This window comes from Cervus elaphus, chromosome 1, assembly GCF_910594005.1.
Source record: "Cervus elaphus chromosome 1, mCerEla1.1, whole genome shotgun sequence".
Classification (NCBI taxonomy): domain Eukaryota; kingdom Metazoa; phylum Chordata; class Mammalia; order Artiodactyla; family Cervidae; genus Cervus; species Cervus elaphus.
The window spans coordinates 55,486,052-55,504,653 of NC_057815.1; the positions used below are offsets into that span (position 1 = coordinate 55,486,052).

General features: G+C 45.5%; 1 protein-coding gene across 3 annotated transcripts; it reads right to left on the reverse strand.

Moving 5' to 3' along the window:
- Positions 1–15,766: 15,766 nt before the first annotated feature.
- Positions 15,767–18,062, reverse strand: ADM (adrenomedullin). Of its 3 annotated transcripts, XM_043903269.1 has the most exons (5): positions 17,903–18,062; positions 17,720–17,821; positions 17,356–17,474; positions 17,056–17,205; positions 15,767–16,863 (listed from the first exon to the last, which is right to left on the reverse strand). In XM_043903269.1, the coding sequence occupies exons 3-5, from the start codon at positions 17,451–17,453 to the stop codon at positions 16,542–16,544; spliced, it is 570 nt and encodes a 189-aa protein (XP_043759204.1). In that variant the 5' UTR covers positions 17,454–17,474; positions 17,720–17,821; positions 17,903–18,062; the 3' UTR covers positions 15,767–16,541. The 3 variants fall into 3 exon arrangements, with proteins under 3 accessions (XP_043759204.1, XP_043759186.1, XP_043759194.1); XM_043903251.1 differs by having other exon boundaries at positions 17,356–17,821; XM_043903259.1 differs by lacking the exon at positions 17,720–17,821 and having other exon boundaries at positions 17,903–18,058.
- Between the last annotated feature and the right edge of the window lie 540 nt (positions 18,063–18,602).

The window sequence follows — 18,602 nt, forward strand, 5'->3', positions numbered from 1 at the left end:
CCACATGGTCACCCCTCAGTCTGCATGCTATCTCTGTCTTAATCTCCTCTTCTTATAAGGACATGAGCCATATTGCATTAGAAATGACACAGAGGACCTCTTTTTACCTTAATTGCCTCTTTAAAATCCTTATCTCCAAATGCAGTCACATGCTGAGGTTCTGAGAATTAGGACTGCAACCATGAATTTGGGGAGAAGAGACAGTCCAGCCTATAACAGGCTGTCACAGGTAGAGTCCTCTCTTTGCCTCCTACACCTGGACTTTGCTGGGGCCTGCCTACAGTTTGCTCCTAGGATGCCAACAGCTGTGCTCTCTGCCATTCTGATGCCCTGGTGCTTCCTGCTGCTCCTTTTTGCCGCCAACGCCTTACAGCACAACCACCTGTTGTCTGTTACGCACCCTGCTGGCGTCCCTCCCATCACCTGGTCTTCTGATGGTCTTATCTCCGAACACCTGCCCCTGCTGGCGGCAGTTAACCCTTCTATTTCTGGCTGTGTTAATGGGTACAACCCTAAATCTAAAACTACTATTAAAAAAAACAAAATCCAGCAGCTTCCATGGTGGCTCAGTGGTAAAGAATCCGCCTGCCAATGCAAGAGACACGGGTTCGATCCTTGATTCCAGAAGATCCCACAAGCCGCAGAGCAATTAAGCCCATGTGCCATAATTATGGCAACCCACTCTAGTATTCTTGCCTGGAGAATCCCAGGGATGGGGGAGCCTGGTGGGCTGCCATCTATGGGGTCGCACAGAGTCGGACATGACTGAAGCGACTTAGCAGCAGCAACAGCCATAATTGAGCCTGTGCCCTAGAGCCCATGTGCCACAACTATTAAAGCCCTTGTGCCCTAGAGCCCGTGCTCTGCAATGAGAAGCCACGGCAATGAGAAGCCTGTGCACCACAACTAGAGAGTAACCCCTGCAACAATGAAGACCCAGCACAGCCAAAAATAAATAAATATTTTTTAACAAAACTTTCAGCGGTTTCCCTGGCAGTCCAGTGGTTAAGACTCTGCATTTCCACTTTAGGGGGTGCAGGTTCGATCCCTGGTCAGGGAGCTAAAATCCTTCATGCTGCACAGCATGACTGTAAATAAATAACAAAATTCGGCTGACTAAGTTTGAAGAACTAATTGGTTCTATTTACCAATTCATGAATGGGGCAGCATCCCATCTTAGCAACTAGAAGGGGGTTTCAGGGGGTGTACAAAATGGAAGGTTTTTATAGGAAGAAGGATGGGGTGAGGGAGCTATTGCAAAAGAAAAGAAAGGATTATTTTTAGATCAGGACAGCTTAGGGGAAGGGGAGGGAATGACAAAGATTTTATCATGCGCATCCCTTCTGGGGGTAGGGGATGGAAATGGTAGAGTGACAGATCACCTCAAAGGCGCTGACCAGAAAATTCCAGCCTGATTGATTAAGCTTACATTTCTGGGAAGGTCAAAACTGCAATTAGTCAGAAAGAGAAAAATAAATATCACATATTAACGCATATATATGGACTCTAGAAAGATGGTACTGATGAATCTATTTGCAGGGCAGCAATGGAGATAAAGGACATAAATGGTATGGACCTAACAGAAGCAGAAGATATTAAGAAGAGGTGGCAAGAATACACAGAAGAACTAAACAAAAAAGATCTTCATGACTCAGATAACCACAATGGTGTGATCACTCACCTGGACCCAGACATCCTGGAATGTGAAGTCAGGTGGACCTTAGGAAGCATTACTACAAACAAAGCTAGTGGAGGTGATGGAATCCCAGTTGAGCTATTTCAAATCCTAAAAGATGATGCTGTGAAAGTGCTGCACTCAATATGCCAGAAAATTTGGAAAACTTAGCAGGGGCCACAGGACTGGAAAAGGTCAGTTTTCATTCCAATCCCAAAGAAAGGCAATGCCAAAGAATGCTCAAACTACTGCACAGTTGCACTCATCTCACATGCTAGGAAAGTAATGCTCAAAATTCTCCAAGCCAGGCTTCAGCAGTACGTGAACTATGAAATCCCAGATGTTCAAACTGATTTTAGAAAAGGCAAAGAAACCAGAGATCAAATTGCCAACGTCCACTGGATCATTGAAAAAGCAAGAGAGTTCCAGAAAAACATCTATTTCTGATTTATCAACTATGTCAAAGCCTTTGTGTGGATCACAACAAATTGTGAAAACTCTTAAAGAGATGGGAATACCAGACCACCTGACCTGCCTCCTGAGAAATCTGTATCCAGGTCAGGAAGCATAGAACTGGACAGTTAGAACTGGAAATGGAACAACAAACTGGTTCCAAATAGGAAAAGGAGTACGTCAAGGCTGTATATTGTCACCCTGCTTATTTAACTTACATGCAGGGTACATCATGAGAAACACTGGCTGGATGAAGCACTAGCTGGAATCAAGATTGCCGGGGAAAATATCAATAACCTCAGATATGTAGATGACACCACCATTATGGCAGAAAGTGGAGAATAACTAAAGAGCCTCTTGATGAAAGTGAAAGAGGAGAATGGAAAAGTTGGCTTAAAGCTCAACATTCAGAAAACTAAAATCAGGGCATCTGGTCCCATCACTTCATGGCAAATAGATGGGGAAACAGTGGAAACAGTGACAGGCCTTATTTTTGGGGGCTCCAAAATCACTGCAGTTGGTGACTGCAGCCATGAAATTAAAAGATGCTTACTCCTTGGAAGGAAACTTATGACCAACCAGCAACATACTAAAAAGAAGAAACATTACTTTGGCAACAAAGGTCCATCTAGTCAAAGCTATGGTTTTTCCAGTAGTCATGTATGGATGTGAGAGTTGGACTAAAAAGAAAACTGAGTGCCAAAGAACTGATGCGTTTGAACCGTGGTGTTGGAGGAGACTCTTGAGAGTCCTTTGGACTGCATGGGAGATCCAACCAGTCCATCCTAAAGGAGATCAGTCCTGGGTGTTCATTTGAAGGACTGGTGTTAAAGATGAAACTCCAATACTTTGGCCACATGATGCAAAGAGCTGACTCATTGGAAAAGACCCTGATGCTGGAAAAGATTGAAGGCAGGAGAAGAAGGGGATGACAGAGAATGAGATGGTTGGTTGGCATCACCGACTCAATGGACATGAGTTTGAGCAAGCTCTGGGAGTTGGTGATGGAAGGGAGGCCTGGTGTACTGCAGTCCATGGGGTCACAAAGAGTTGGACATGACTGAGCAACTGAACTGAATGGAGATGCAGACATAGAAAACAGACTTGTGGACGCAGTGGGTGGGGCAGGGGAAGAGAGGGTGGTACTAAAGGAGAGAGTAGCTTGGAAATGTTAGGGGAAGCAAACTGACTGAAACCGCCCACCCTGGCCAGGCACCGTAGTAACGGTGTGCCTGAGTTGTTTTATGACAGGAGGTCCTGGTAAGTAACACGGAACTGATCAGCCACCACCAACCAGAAGAGTTCGGGAAAGGTCAAAAGGAGATACCACCTGGGAAATCTAGGAGATTTCCACCTCCCAGAATCCTTTTCTCTGGCAGCCATCTTGGCTGAGCAATTGGAGTGCCACCAGGAAGGACTCTGAGTAAGAATGACTGGACAAAGACAACCTGGAAACTAACCCCATCACCATAAAACCCGAGACTGCAAGCCACATGGCAGAGCAGGTCTCCTGGATTCGCTTACCCTGCTGCTGTCTGCCCAGTGCCCTTTTCCAATAAACCCTCTTGCTTTGTCAGCACTTGTCTCCTCGGATAACTCTTTTCTGAGTGTTAGACAAGAGCCCACTCTTGAGGCCCTGGAGGCCCCCCGCTCTTCCTACAGCAGAAACATGTACACTGTATGCATGCTAAGTTGCTTCAGTCGTGTCCGACTCTTTGCGACCCTATGGACTGTAACCCACCAGACTCCTCTGTCCGTGGGATTTTCCAGGCAAGAATATTGGAGTGGGTTGCCATGCTCTCCTCCAGAGGATCTTCCCAACCCAGGGATCAAACCCACATCTCTTATGTCTCCTGCAATGACAGGTGGGTTCTTTTCCTAGTGCCACCTGGGAAGCCTAAACATATACATTACCATATGTAAAATAGATAGCCAGTGGGAATTTGCTTTATGACTCAGGGAACTCAAACCAGGGCTCTGAGACAACCTAGAGGGGTGGGATAGGGTGGGAGATGGGAGGGAGGCTCAAGATGGAGGGGCATATGTATACCTATGGCTGATTCACATTGATGTATGGCAGAAACCAACACAATATTGTAAAGCAATTATCCTTCACAGATTTTTTAAAAACTGCTATTAGGTTGAGTACTAAGTGTAGGTTCGGCAGCATGAGCTTTAGCTCAGGTGATGCCAATTTCGGGCCTGTAACTTTCTCTTTAGCAGTACATGCAAACATAAAATAACTCTTGGTCTCAGTCCGTTATGACGACTGGGGTGTGTTTTTGAAATAGCTTAAGAGTGATAATGTCTGGGTTAAACAACATTAAGTGGCCTCACAAAGATAAAATTTTACTCACAAACACACAATGACATTATGCCCCACCCACAAGAGAATCTAGTTCAATTGGTTTGGGATGTGGCCCAGTGTCAGTACTTTTTTAAAAGTTCCCCCAAGTGGTTTTATTTATTTATTTATTTTTCAGTTCTCCCACTTTATTGCTAGCAACCCATCTCCCTCCACCTTCGTGCACACATGCTCAGTCATGTAACCCCATGGACTGCAGCCCGCCAGGCTCCTCTGTCCATGGACTTTTCCAGGCAAGAATACTGGAGTGGGTTGTCATTTCCTTCTCCACCCCAAGTGGTTTTAATAGGCAGGAAAGGTTAGGGATGACTGCTCTAACTCGCATAACAAAACCATCAAATTGAGGCAAAAACTAGGCTAGAATACAAGAGTACAACTAGGCTGAGAGATCCCGTCCCATCTGTGACTTTTGAATGTCCTGCAGGGTCCAGTCCCACCCAAACACAGAGATGAGTGGTCCTCCCTTCAGTTTATCACTCCTTTGGTGTAAAGGGCCCCCCACCTTTATCTAAGTAGTTGGGGGTGGCTTATTTGTGTCCTGTGCCACTCGGAGCACTCTGGGTGGGACTCAACAATGACTCTGGACACAGACAAGTGTCACTTCTGCTGGGGTTTCTGGCTGTTGGTGATGAAAGACCCTCGGCAGTGCTAAGAACTGCTAACATGGCTCTGGGGCTCAGAAACAGTGGGACTCAGTCAAATGGCAGATGGACTCCAGGGGCTCCAAAGTTTCCTGAGGCCGATCTGCAGTCTCTCCAAGATGCTGCCCTCCTCTAGGCGGGACTCTTCTCTCAGGCCTCCCTCCAACCTCCTAAGTCTTTGCTCTCCCCCAGCCCAGAGGACGCTGGGGTGAAGCCGCTTAGTCAGGTTCTCCCTCTAGTCTGTTTCCAACGTGTTTTTACAGCAAAGTCAATTCCTCATGCTTCCGGGCCTTCCCTTTTGATTCTCAAGGGCCTTTTCTTCTCTCAACAAAACCTGGTGCTCTGCAAATAAAAGGCTTTGGCTTTCAAAACTATTGTTTTTGATGTGGGCTTCAAGAGCCTATTTTAAATGTCAGAAAGCTGAACACTGACTGTTTTATTCTGACTCTTTCTCTTCACATTCCGGTTTTACCAATCCTAATTCTTCTCGAGTCAATTCCTCTGATTTACTAGGGTAAAGGTCAAGTGGAAAAAGTGTAGCAAGAAAAGCACAAAGATGAACCTTTCAAGATACTCTGCTGTGTAAGAAATACTGCGACAGTGGTCACTCCAGTCCCCCACCCTGACCCCACCCTGGCAAGTGAGCAGGCCAGGATGTCCTGGCTGAGTCTACATGGGCAGAATCAAGAGGAGAATCAAGACTTATCTTGATAATAAAAGTTCTGAATGACAACTATTAAAGCTTTGTTTTCTTCAACAAGTCAATGGCATGAAAATAAAAGGGACGGGGGCAGATTGGTCTAGACTAAAAGGAAATGTAGAGATACAACATGTTGTTTGGAGACTGTTTTGAACTAACCACTGTTGAAAGACATGTCTGAGACAGTAAGGCAAATTTGATTATGGACTGGGTATGAGAGGATACCACAAAATTATTGTTAACGTTAAGTGTAACAATAGCATTTGGTTATGTAAGAAAACATTCTCTTTTCATTTCTTTTTTCTTAACAGATGCATACTGAATTGTGTGTGAAAGTGAAACTCGCTCAGTCATATCTGACTCTTTGCAACCCCATGGACTATACAGTCCATGGAATTCTCTAGGTCAGAATACTGGAGTGGGTAAGCCTTTCCCTTCTCTGGGGGATCTTCCCAACCCAGGGATGGAACTCAGGACTCCCACATTGCAGGCGGATTCTTTACCAGCTGAGCCACTAGGGAAGCCCCTTGTGTGTGGAATTGTGTGTGGGTGAAATGAAGTGATATGATGTCTGGGGAAAAGAGAACAGGAAGGAAGGAAAGGAGGGAGGGGCAAACCATATACTCTGGGAAGAAACAAACAGAAGAGTAAAGGGGAGAGATTAAATAAGTGTGACAAAATCTTGATAATTGTTGGATTTTAACAATAGGTATATGAGAGTTCTTTACTCATTATCTCTATTTTCCTTTTTTGTTGTTAAATTTGAAAAGTCTTGTAACAATTTTTAAAATTGTTACTCTATTACAGGAAAAGACAGACTATGGAAGAGAATAAAAGGGTCAGAAACAAATTCAAACATTTATTGTTTTAGATTTATTGTAAGAGGGAGAGATAAATTGGGAGATTGGGATTGACATATACACACTAATATATATATATATATAATGGATAACCAATAAGAACCTGTTGTATAGCTCAGAGAACTCTACTCAATACTCTGTAATGACCTATATGAGAACAGAAGCTAAAAAGGAGAGGATATATATATACGTAGAATTGATTCACTTTGCTGTACAGAAGAAACTAACACATTATAAATAAAATATACTCCAACAAAAAGTAATTAAAATTTTTTAATTGCAAGAGATTTATACTGTATTAATGATTTGCAGGCAGATGAATTCTTTCTTCAAATAAACTCTGACATGGGGCCCCAACATACAAAACAAAAAAGAGTAGACCTGCTCCACTTGAGGCTAGAGTGTGTGTGTTAAGTCACTTCAGTCACGTCCGACTCTGTGTGGCCCTGGGGACTGTCGCCTGTCAGGTTCCTCTGTCCATTGGATTCTCTAGGTAAGAATATGGGAGTGAAGTGGGTTGCCATGCTCTCCTCCGGGGATCTTCCCAACCCAGGGATGGAACTCTCATCTCCTACGTATCCTGCATTGGCTGGCAGGTTCTTTACCTCTACCACCACTTGGGCTAGAGAGTCTAGCTCTTTTTCTTCCTCCTTGTCTCCCCAGGAATCTGCAGAAGTAACCCCAGGAAACGTTGTGGCTCTATAGGACACAGTTTGAAAACCTCTGTAGTCTATGATGAAGGAAACCTCTCAAGTCCTGCAGAAAATGTATATTACTTGGTATTAATATATATATTAGATAACTGCTAATCATTTGGAAAAAAAAGTAAAGTTAAATCTCTACCTCACATCATATACCAAAATAAATTCTAGTCACCTTAAAATGTTTAAAGTACAAAATGAAATCAGATGAATAATAGAAAAATAGATGAATATTCTGAAATATTAAGACAGAGAAGGACTTCCTAATCAAGCCAACAAAGGCAAAAATTAACAGAAAAACTAGTATCTTTGATTATATAAATATCTAAAGTTTTATAGGGCAAAAAAATAAATTACACTTCACAAAAAAAGGAATATGTGTATGTGCCAAACTTTAATATTGCTAAATTAAGTAGAATTTCAAATCAATAAAAAAAAACATTCCAATAGAATAAAAGGATCAACAGCAACAAAACAATATATATGAGGACATATAAGTTATCATAAAGATATGAAAAATATTTCATTACCATTGATCAAAGAAATATTGTAAATTAAAGTAATAATGAGAAGAGTTGATACTGACTCCTATTTCTGAAGATAATGGCAAATTAGACAAGCTAAAAATTCAACTACTATAAAACATCTAGACATGTTAAGTAAAGTACACTTAACATCCTTTTAAATAGATAACTGAACTCCCATGAACATACAGAAAATTCACAAGAGACCAAACCAAGGTAACTGAAAATCAGAATTGGAGAGCTTGAACTGAAAAGTATCAATAGTTGCCTGGGCTTCAGGGAGGATTTTCCTCTCCCTGGTAATAAAGAAACTTTCTTAGGGACAGAAGAAAAGGAACTGAGACACACAAGCAAATCCAGGATCCTCCAAAAGCTATGCCCCACTTCTCCAACACAAAAGCCATGTGCATGGTTTAGAAACACCAAATCAGAAAATTAACATTAAAAATGGCTGGTATAAGAGGGAGAGGATATATATGTACATATAGCTGATTCACGCTGTTGTACAGGAGACACTAACACGACATTGTAAAGCAATTATACTCCAATAAAAAATAAAAATCTGGTGTAACAACTCTGGAGCAGTAAGAAAAAACAAACACAAACCTCTCTGGAGCAATTCACCTCAACCCAGAAGCTTTTAACAGGTGAGCTCAGAACCCAAAATTACAGAAATAGGAAATAAATCATGATGACTAAGAGTCAGCTGATAAAGATTATAGAGTTATTAGAATGAAAGTATAGGGACCTCCCTCGTGGTCCAGTGGCTGAGACTCCAGGCTCCCAATGCAGGAGGCCCAGGTTCGATCCCTGGTAAGATCCCACATGCCACAATTAAGAGTTTACATGCCACAACTAAAGATCCTGCATGCCACAGTTAACACCCAGTGCAGCTAAATAAATTTTTTTTTTTTAAAGAATGAAGGTATCAACTAAATATGTTCAGAATTAGCAATATGTAAATGCAGTCTAAAAACAAAGGAAAAGAATAAAACTTTCTAATAAGAAATATCATTTTTACCTATCAGATAACACAGTATTAAGAAAGAGGGATAATGCTCAGTGTTTCTAAGAATATAGGAGACTGACATTTACTGTTAGTAGAAGCAAAAACTGATCATCCCAGAGGTTGATCTGGCAATACATATACAATATTTAACAAAAAAGCACATACTCATGGGCTCAATAAATTTACTTATTTTTTTATTGAAATATAGTTGACTTACAATACTATATTAGTTTCAGGTATACAATGTAGTGGAGAAGGCAGTGGCACCCCACTCCAGTACTCACCCCACTCCAGTACTCTTGCCGACTTCACTTTCACTTTTCACTTTCATGCCTTGGAGAAGGAAATGGCAACCCACTCCAGTGTTCTTGCCTGGAGGATCCCAGAGACAGGAGAGCCTGGTGGGCTGCGTCTATGGGGTCGCACAGAGTTGGACACGACTGAAGTGGCTTAGCAGCAGCAGCAGCAGCAGCAACATACAATGTAGTGATTTTTATAGATTATGCACCAAGCAAAGTTGGGGCTTCTCAGGTGGCTCAGTGGAAAAAAATTTGCCTGACAATGCAGGAGACCAGGAGACAGGTTTTCGATCCCTGGGTCCGGAAGTTCCCTGGAGAAGGGAATGGCAACTTGCTCCAGTATTCTTGCCGGGAAAAATCCCATGGAGAGAGGAGCCAGGTGGGCTACAGTCCAAGGGGTCGCAAAGAGACAGACACAAGTGAGCACACACACAGTGACCAGGCTGCACCCTTTATGCCATTCCCTAGTAAAAGGATCCAGACATAACTGAGCATGCACCATGCAAAGTTATCACAATATTATTGACTATATTTCCTGTGCTGTACATTACATCCATGTGATTTATTTATTTTATAACTGGTGGTTTATGCTTCTTAGTCCCTTTCACCTATTTTATACATTCCCCATCCTCCTTCCCTCTAGCAACTACTAGTTTCTTCTCTGTATCTGTCTATTTCTGTTTTGTCCTGTTTTTTTTTTTTTTTAATTCTATCTGTAAATGGAAACATACAGTATTTGTCTCTCTGTCTGACATTTCACTTAGCATAATGCCCTTTAGGTTCATCCAAGGCTGTTGCAATAAGATTTCATTCTTATTTATGACTGAACAATATTCCATTGTATATCATACATGTGTGCTGTGTGCTTAATAGTTCAGTCGTGTCCAACTCTTTGCTATCCCATGGACTGTAGCCCACCAGGCTCCTCTTGCACACGTCTATTCAAATTAGCATTTTTATTTTATTTTATTTAATAAATGCCCAGGAGTGGAAATTGCTGGATTGCTTGGTAGCTCCATTTTAATTTTTCTTTTTGAGGAAACTTCATGCTGTTTTCCATAGAAGTGAAGTGAAGTCGCTTAGTCATGTCCGACTCTTTGCGACCTCATGAACTGGGGCCTACCAGGCTTCTCCGTCCATGGGATTTTCCAGGCAAGGATACTGGAGTGGGTTGCCAGTTTTCTATAGAGGTTACACCAATTTAGATTCACATCAACAGTGACAAAGATTCCTTTTACTCTGCATCCTCTACAACACCTGATATTTCTTGTCTTTTTGATGATAGCCATTCTAACTCAAGTGAGGTGCTATTTCATTGTGGTTTCGATTTTTATTTATCTGATGATGAGTGTTGTTGGGTATCTTTTCAATGCTCTTATTGACCTTTTGCATGTTTTTTTTTTGAAAAATACTTATTCAGATCCTCTGCCCATTTTTTAATCAGACTGGTTTTGTGATATTGAGTTGTTCAAGTTCTTTACATATTTTGGATATTAACCCCTTATCAGATGCATCATTTGCAAATATCTTCTCACATTCAGTAGGTTGCCTGTTTGTTTTGTTGATAGCTGCCTTTGCTGTCCGAATGCTTTTTAGCTTGATGTGGTCTCATTTGTTTATTTTTGCTTTTGTTGTCCTTGCCTGAGAAGACAGGCAAAATTTTTGCTAAGACCAACATCAAAGAACACATTGCCTAGGGTGTTTTGTCCAGTTTTGTTCTGGAAGTTTTAAGGTTTCAGAGGTTACATGTAAATCTTCAAAACACTTTTAGTTTACATTTGCTTGTGGAGTGAGAAAATGGTCTCAGTAATTTTACTTCTAAGAATTTACCTTTAAAACAGTAAAATAAATGAAGTGCTAAAATTCAGCAGTAATCAGTAATGGAAGGTAAAACAATAGTGCCTTATTAATGTATACCCTTTTGGATGGCAAATGTGAATCCATACAGAGGTTGACAGGGACACAGGGAGGTAGGAACGTGCACTGCTGGTGGGAATACAAACTGGGACAGGCATTCTGAGAAGTAATCTCACAAAATTTAGCATTGTCTGCAGAAGTCTTTTGATGCCATTTCTGGATATATAATCTCAAGAAATTCTTATTCAGATCCATTAGAGGACATGAAACAGGATGTTCTTGTATATATTATTTGTGGCAAACGGGTGCTGGAGGCAACCCAAGTGTCTCTCATTAAGAGACAAGAAAATTAAAATGTGATAGATGCATTGTTACTCCATAATATGCAGCTGTAAGAAGGAATAATCTACTTGGATAATTATTTGTTAAGTGGTTAGTAAGAAAAAGTAGGAAAAATTTTAACACAATATACTCGTATGTTAAAAACACATAGTCATGGCTGCTCTCTCCTTCTGAGATGGCCCACACTCTGTCTGTGCAGTGCATTTCTCTCTAAATAATCCGCTTCTTACCCTATCACTTTGTCTCTCACCGAATTCTTTCTGTGATGAGACATCAAGAACCTGAGCATTATTAAGTCCTGAAATCAGCAGGTCTTTGTTCCCGAAAAGAAGAACTGATACTGATTAATTGGAAAAAACAAGTTTGGAATGATAAAGTGCTTCACACAGAATACATGCACATACAAACACATAAGTCACAAAACAACAAAACAATTTTACAGGATTATAAACATAGAATAAGTAAAATATCAAACATATGAAAGACAGTTCCTGTGGAGGAAATAGGAAGGGGGATGGGAAATAAAGGAGAAAAATAAATAATTAAAACAAGAGAGAAGCCTTGGAAAGACGGATAACAACAACTTGCCTTAAACTGAGAAGTATGTTTAATTCAGCTCTCTGCACTCAAGTTCAGTTTTTAAAAATGTGTATATGTAAAAAAAAAAAAAAAAAATGTGTATATGTGTATATGTTTAAAAAGGTAAACACTAAAATATTAGTCATGGTTATCTCTCTGGGAGTGGTATGAAAGGTGAATCATTTCTTTTTTTTTCACTGAATAAATATTATATGATAAGTAACATGCATTTCTTTCTCAAAAACTCATCTTAATACTCAGAACTACTTTCTTGGTTTTTGATAGATGTACAATAACCTAGTAAATTCATCTGCCTGTGTGGTCACAGTCATTTTATTATTTTTCCAGAACGTTCCAAAATAACTCTGGAATGAGACCAGTGGGACCACCAGATAGCTATCTAGCCTCACCCTTCTTCCCATGCAAATGAAGACCAAGCCTCCAATCAGGCTTTGGCAAAAAGCTCTGTGGGACCCAAGCTAACAAGGCCCTTGGCTTCCCAGCTGGGGAAAGGAGGGGCAGCACTCAGAACTCTGTCAGCTGAAAAGCTGTCCTGGGCAGCAGTTGCCAGAGACAAAACTTCCACCTAAGGGTGGAAGCTCTATTTGCAGCTTTGTAGACACAGGTGTCCTTCCAGGCGACTCAAGACCTGCAGTGTGGGACTGGGTTTGGCCAGGAATAGCTCAGAAGGCCTTTCTCTCAGAAGCCAGCTCTTGAGGTCTTCAGTGTATGTTCTAACTATATTTGGCAACAAAAACCAAAGAGGTCAGTAGCTTAGCTCGGGGGGTGGGGAAGAGACTATTTCTGATTTATAATCCCTGCTTCAAACCAGGTCCAAGAATTTAAAAACTCATTCCATTTATTTATTTTGCACTCACTGAGCATACCACTGAAGCCATTCTGGTTTCCAGTCCTACCAGCCTCATGTAAATCTCTCAGAACCACAGGTGGAAATCACCTACCCAAGCCATCCTCATATTAGAGGACATTTGGGGACATCTGGCTTGAGAATACAAATGTTAAAATTATCCCACCTTACTCTCTATGTCTTCATAGCATCAAAATAGCGTGTAGCACTTGAGTGCAAATCCAAACTCCAGCCCTGATTACTCACTGTGTGACCTTGGCTTAGTTACTTTACGTCTCTGAGGTTCAACCTCTTTATCCGCAGACAGAACAGAGATAATAACACCCACTCCACAAGGCTGCTGTAAGAATTAAATGAGATAAGAGATTAAAGTGGCAAGGAGAATGTCTGATACAAAGCAGGTGCTAAAAAAAGAAATCAGTTTCCACTCCTCCCCATCATTCCCTTCCACCCTTAGCTGTTCAGCCAAGGTGTCAGCTTTTGAAGAAACTGCTTGGTACATTGTGTTTGATTACAAATGGATGGTACCATTCCCACAGCCAGCAACAGTAGCTAAAGATAAAAGCTGTGGCTACTCTTCAGCCGCAGACAGGTCGGATCAGCTCACAAATGACTCATAACTGTTGATAAACGACGTGTTCTTGGAATCAAGAGGCCTTATCCTGACAGGCTTTGACACCTTATGAAAAGAAAAAAAATTCAGAAGGAAGGTTGGATGGTTCACAGAGAAGGTCTCCACGGTTTGATGATGACCTTCAGTCAATTCAGAACTTGTACTGGACTGGTTTAAGGTCTCTTGTCCTTTCAGACACATCTCCAATCACAGATTTTTTTTTTTTTTTAGTTGGGAAGGACTCCATCTGAGCAGCTGCCTCTTCATCTCAGAGCTGAACCATCTCTTTCACTTGCCTTGGATTCCCTGAAGGGAGTCATAAGACTCCCTGGGCAGAAGGCAAATGCTTGCTCCCTGCTCAGAACAACCCTAAGCTAGTGCCCAACCTGCCTTTGGCAGCTTTGCCTGCTGGCTGAAACTCTGCCAGGATGAGGTTTGGCTGAAGGGCTCTGTGGCTATGGGACAAACGTTGGCTCAAGGAGAAGGGTGAGTATTTAACCCCGAGTCACTGTCTGCAAGGCTGAAGTGTTTGTGGCTCTCTGGTTTTTGTAGCCCCTTCAGACCACTCAAAACCACTCACTGGCATGGGAATTCCAAAACTGGATTTTGTAGTCACTCTTCCAATACATCCCCTGTACCTTGTGCAGTGCCTGGCACAGACCTCCCTCTAAGTGAATTTTACTAGAAGGATCTTGAGGACAGGATGGGCTCTTGCTGCATTTGTAACCCCTAGAATCCTAACAAACCTCATAAAATTAAGATCAAATAGGACAATGAACTATATGAAGACTACAGATTCCACAGCCAGGTGCTCAAAACAGAGGCCTCAGATGGTCTTCAAAGACATTCCACATACTAGGATCTACTTTCTTTGAACTGGAAACTGCTTCAGAAGCAGGCGATCTCTGGACCCCAGACCTTGGCCCTCTTTCATGTCACTCAGGTTTTTTCTGAAAGGAACTATTCTAGGCCCTCAGAAGGGACCTTGTGGTAGGCAATGGATGCAAAAACAAAAACAAGGTAGGCTGCCCTGGAAACACTTTTATTATTCAAACTCACCCTCAGATTTTCTTCACCAGGAAGGTTTCTGAGATCACCCAGAAGCACCAACGTTTCAGTCATGCTTTAAAGTGGGACGGCAGGGAGCAGGACTCCATCCTGGGTCTCCAGGATGCTGACTGAGTCCAGTGGGACAGGGACATCAATAGTAGGGTGCATTCCCCTATCCTCTTCTGTCGGAATTGTTTCAACGTCCCCTGCCCTTCTAGTCACTCACTGGAGCTTAGTGTCCGGCTTGTATCACCAGAACTGGGGTCAACCGTCTAAGATGATTAGGTATAAATTTAAGCAAATGGGGAGGAAGGAAGAAGGGAGAGAAGTGTAGAAAAAAATGAAAAAGTCTTGGGAAGGAGGAAGGAAGAGCAGAGCGGCAAGGAGAGGCGGAACAATGAAGGTCTCAGGCCGTCGCAGGCGCACGGTTCCGGCGGCACGTCCGTCTGGCCCGACTCGGGTCAGCAGCTGCACGCGGCGCAGCGTGTGGGCGCTGAGTCACGGTCCCAGAACAGGGAGCCACGGTACAGGTCTGGGGGGGGGCGGTCCTGGCTGGCATCTGCGAACTGTTTTTTTCTTTCCTCTTTCATTAAGGCTGTGTGCTGACTCCCACGTAGGAGGACTTATTAAACCGCACGTACCGCCTGACGGCGCTCTGGCACGTCGGAGGCGGCCGGCTGGGGGCGCCGCAGCATCGCTTATGAGCCGGTGGACTCGCTGGGGCACAGAGCCGGGAGAGAACTGGGCTTAACTGGCCCGGCTGAGCATTTCCCGGAGGAACCCGCACTTTTTGCTGGAGTCGCTTCTAACTTTAGCACCGCTGAAGCAGGGGGAAACTCCTCATTTGGAAAGCCTCGGAGACCACCCCAACTCTCCGAGGGGCGCTTTCGCGCCGGTTTCCGTGAGCGACTCCATAAAATCTAGGACTCTTGCGCAATCGAAAGAGTCCAGGCTCACCTTCCCACTAAGGGCTCACCCAACTCTACCCGGCCCCCCTGCCCCACGAAGATGGGACCTGGAACATCTCTGCGAAGCCCCTACCAGCAAGCAAGACGCGCTCCGCAAGTCCCACCGTAGAGGGTTACTCCGGCAGCTCAGCCAGCGCGGAGAGCCGCCAGCACCAGCCAGCGCAGCCGTCCTAACCTTCCCACGCCAGGCGGCCGGACCCTAAGGCTCCCCGGCAGACCAAGACCCGGGACACTCTCCCTCCCAAGACTCGTGACCCGGGAATGAATCAGCATTGAGACAGTTTATTGGTTTGCTACTTCTTAAATCACCCACTTTATGTAAATAGATTATACAGACATGGTGTTTTCTTCTTCCACAAGAGGCAACTCATCTCTTTCACGCACACACTCTCACATTCCACGCAGCAAACAACGTTGCATCTCGCTGAGACATTCACTTATTAAAATAGAGGGGAGGGGAACAATACGATTGCTTTAAAATGCCCTTAATACAATATATAACGTACAAAAATATCTCTATATTTGAAGTTACAAAAAAAAATCTTGACAACAAATTTAAATATATTGATAATTACCTCTGTATATACAATACTCATTGCACTTTTCCTCTCTAGGTTTCGGAAAGTTCAAGTAATAGTGAGGCTTGCGCCCCGGTGGGGCGACACCCCATCAGGAATCAGTTTGTGGGCGGGCACGGCAGTGGCTCAGACCCTTGCCCCTGAGGGTCTCAGCGTTTGTTTCGCTGTTTCTCTTCTCCGCGAGCCTGGCAGACGACGCTCCTTTGGATTCCCTCTGCACCCACCTCCCCACCCTGGGCACCTGGCCCCAATTAGGGTGAAGAGAACACTGCCTCCCCTCCGAGGAGGACGGGTTCCTGCAAAGCCAGTGCTCGCTGGCTGCCGGACGGTGCCTCCTGGACCCTCGGTCTCTCAGGGCTGTTCTCAGCCCGGGCCCATAGGCTGAGTGAGGGGCTCGGCGCGCGGAAGCCCTCCCGCCCGAGAGGTGCCGGCGAGATGCGTGCGCTGCTGCCCAGGCGCCTAAATCCTAAGGAGCGTGGCAAATACTTGATGCACCCGGGAATCTGGGGCACCTCGCGCCTTTGGCTCTGGAGGCTGTAATAGAGTCCGACCCAAGCTGGCCTCGGGCAGTGAACGTCGGCGCCGACGGCCGTAGCCCTGGGGGCTGATCTTGCTCCTGGGGGCGACTCCGTCCTTGTCCTTGTCCGTGAACTGGTAGATCTGATGCGCCAGCTTCTGCACCGTGCATGTCCCGAAGCGACAACCAAAGCTCCTCATGCCCTGGAAGTTGTTCAAACTCTGGCGGTAGCGCTTGACTCGGATGCGGGCTGCGTCAGGACTGCTGGAGACGGGAAAGGAAGGCTATGTGAGACCCCCACATCCACCACCACCCCCCACCAGTCATCGGGAAGGGAACCATTCTAAGACCAGAGGGAGCTGGAAACTGCCATCTCCATCTCAACTGCAATACAGCCCTGATGATCCCCCGGGCTAAGGCAAAGGAGGGATTCGCAACGGCGCCTGGCATAGTTACCTGGCCTGCGGGCTGCGAGAGGCGCCCTTCACATCCTGGGGCCGAACAAGAGTCTGGACAGGCCCGGCCTTCACGTTGGCGAGCCCGGTGGGGTAGCTACTGGACTCGCGAAGTTCTCTTTTTCCACGACTTAGAGCCCACTTATTCCATCTAAAAAACAAAGAGACTCAATTCGCAATCGTCCTGGCGAGGTCTTGACCCATTCCCATTCCTCTTCATTTCTAACCCCTCGGCGACCATTGGTCAGTTTCCCTTGCCTTGCAGGTACCAGGACTGGGGAAGGCGCTGCCAGCCACTCACTTCTTTCGGAACTCTGCCGCCACGTCGAGCCTTGCGGCGTCCGCGCCTAGGAAGGCGAGCGAGCCCAGGTACATGAGGGCGACGGGAACCAGCTTCATCCCGGCGGCGATGCGCAGACCCTGGGGAAGGAGAAAAAAGAGCAGAGCTTGAGTGTCCGGGCCTGCCGCATCGCCGGGCGGGGCAAGGAGGCGAGCGGGGGGCCCCCCGGCGCGGCCAGGGTGAGCCTGCACTCCGCCTGACTCAGACGCTTATCTCCCAGGGGCGCAGAGAGGCGCCAGCGGCATTTGCACCCGCCAAGCGGGTGACAGGCCCTGCAGGGGAGGCCGCTGCCCAGCGCCAGGCTCCCAGAGGTTCCCCACTCAACTTCTCAGAATTTGGCTGACGGAGCAGAGGGGACTGGGTCTCTGGAGTTCCTGCTGTGTCCACGAGCTGGGCTCGGGATGCGGGACGCACCCAGCAGAGGACCCTGCAAAGTAGATTGTACCCCTCACTCAGCGCTTCTAGGCAAGCCCCCGCAAATTCAACCCGCCCCGCCCGCGGTGCATACCTGCTGAGAGGGTGATCTGTCAAAATTCTTTGGAGTATTAAGTCTGAGACGACGCTCTGGCAGTGGCAAAACCCCGACGTCGAAGCTGCAGTGAGAAGCCAAAAGTGACAAGGTTCGAGCTGTTTCGCCTAGTGTCACCAAGAAACCACTGAGTGGCCGGCTCGCGTTCCTCCGCTTTATAAGAGCGCGGGGGGCGGGGCCTAGGCGGCCCTCACTCCCTCCCTCCCTTCCCTTGGGCGCGCGCTCTGTAATCGGGCGCGCGCATTGCTTGCCCGTGAGTGTGGGGTTTGTAGGTTGAGGAGGGGGGTGTCCCTCATGCCTAGAAAGTTTTAGAGATGAGCTCCAGGAGACTGATGCAGGAACTGCCCCGGTACTGATTCTCTGGGCACAGTGTTCAGACCTTAAGCCGGGACGAAGCAGAGCCGGTACAACCTCTTGGGGTCCTTACCTAGGACCCATGCAGCCCAGAGTGTAAGGTCTGGCACAGAACTGCAAGAGCCAGCGCGGGGTACCACGTGGATGACCCGAACCCCAGACCTCGGGAGCTGTGGCCTCGAGTGGACCGCGCCCCGTGCCGGCTTGGTGCCTGACCTGGCCGCGACCTCAGACTCCCGCGGAGCCTTACGGGCAGGCACAGAGCACTCCTGAGAAGAGGGGGGGCTCGCCAGCACCCCCTCCCACTCGCCCCCCCCCCCCCCCG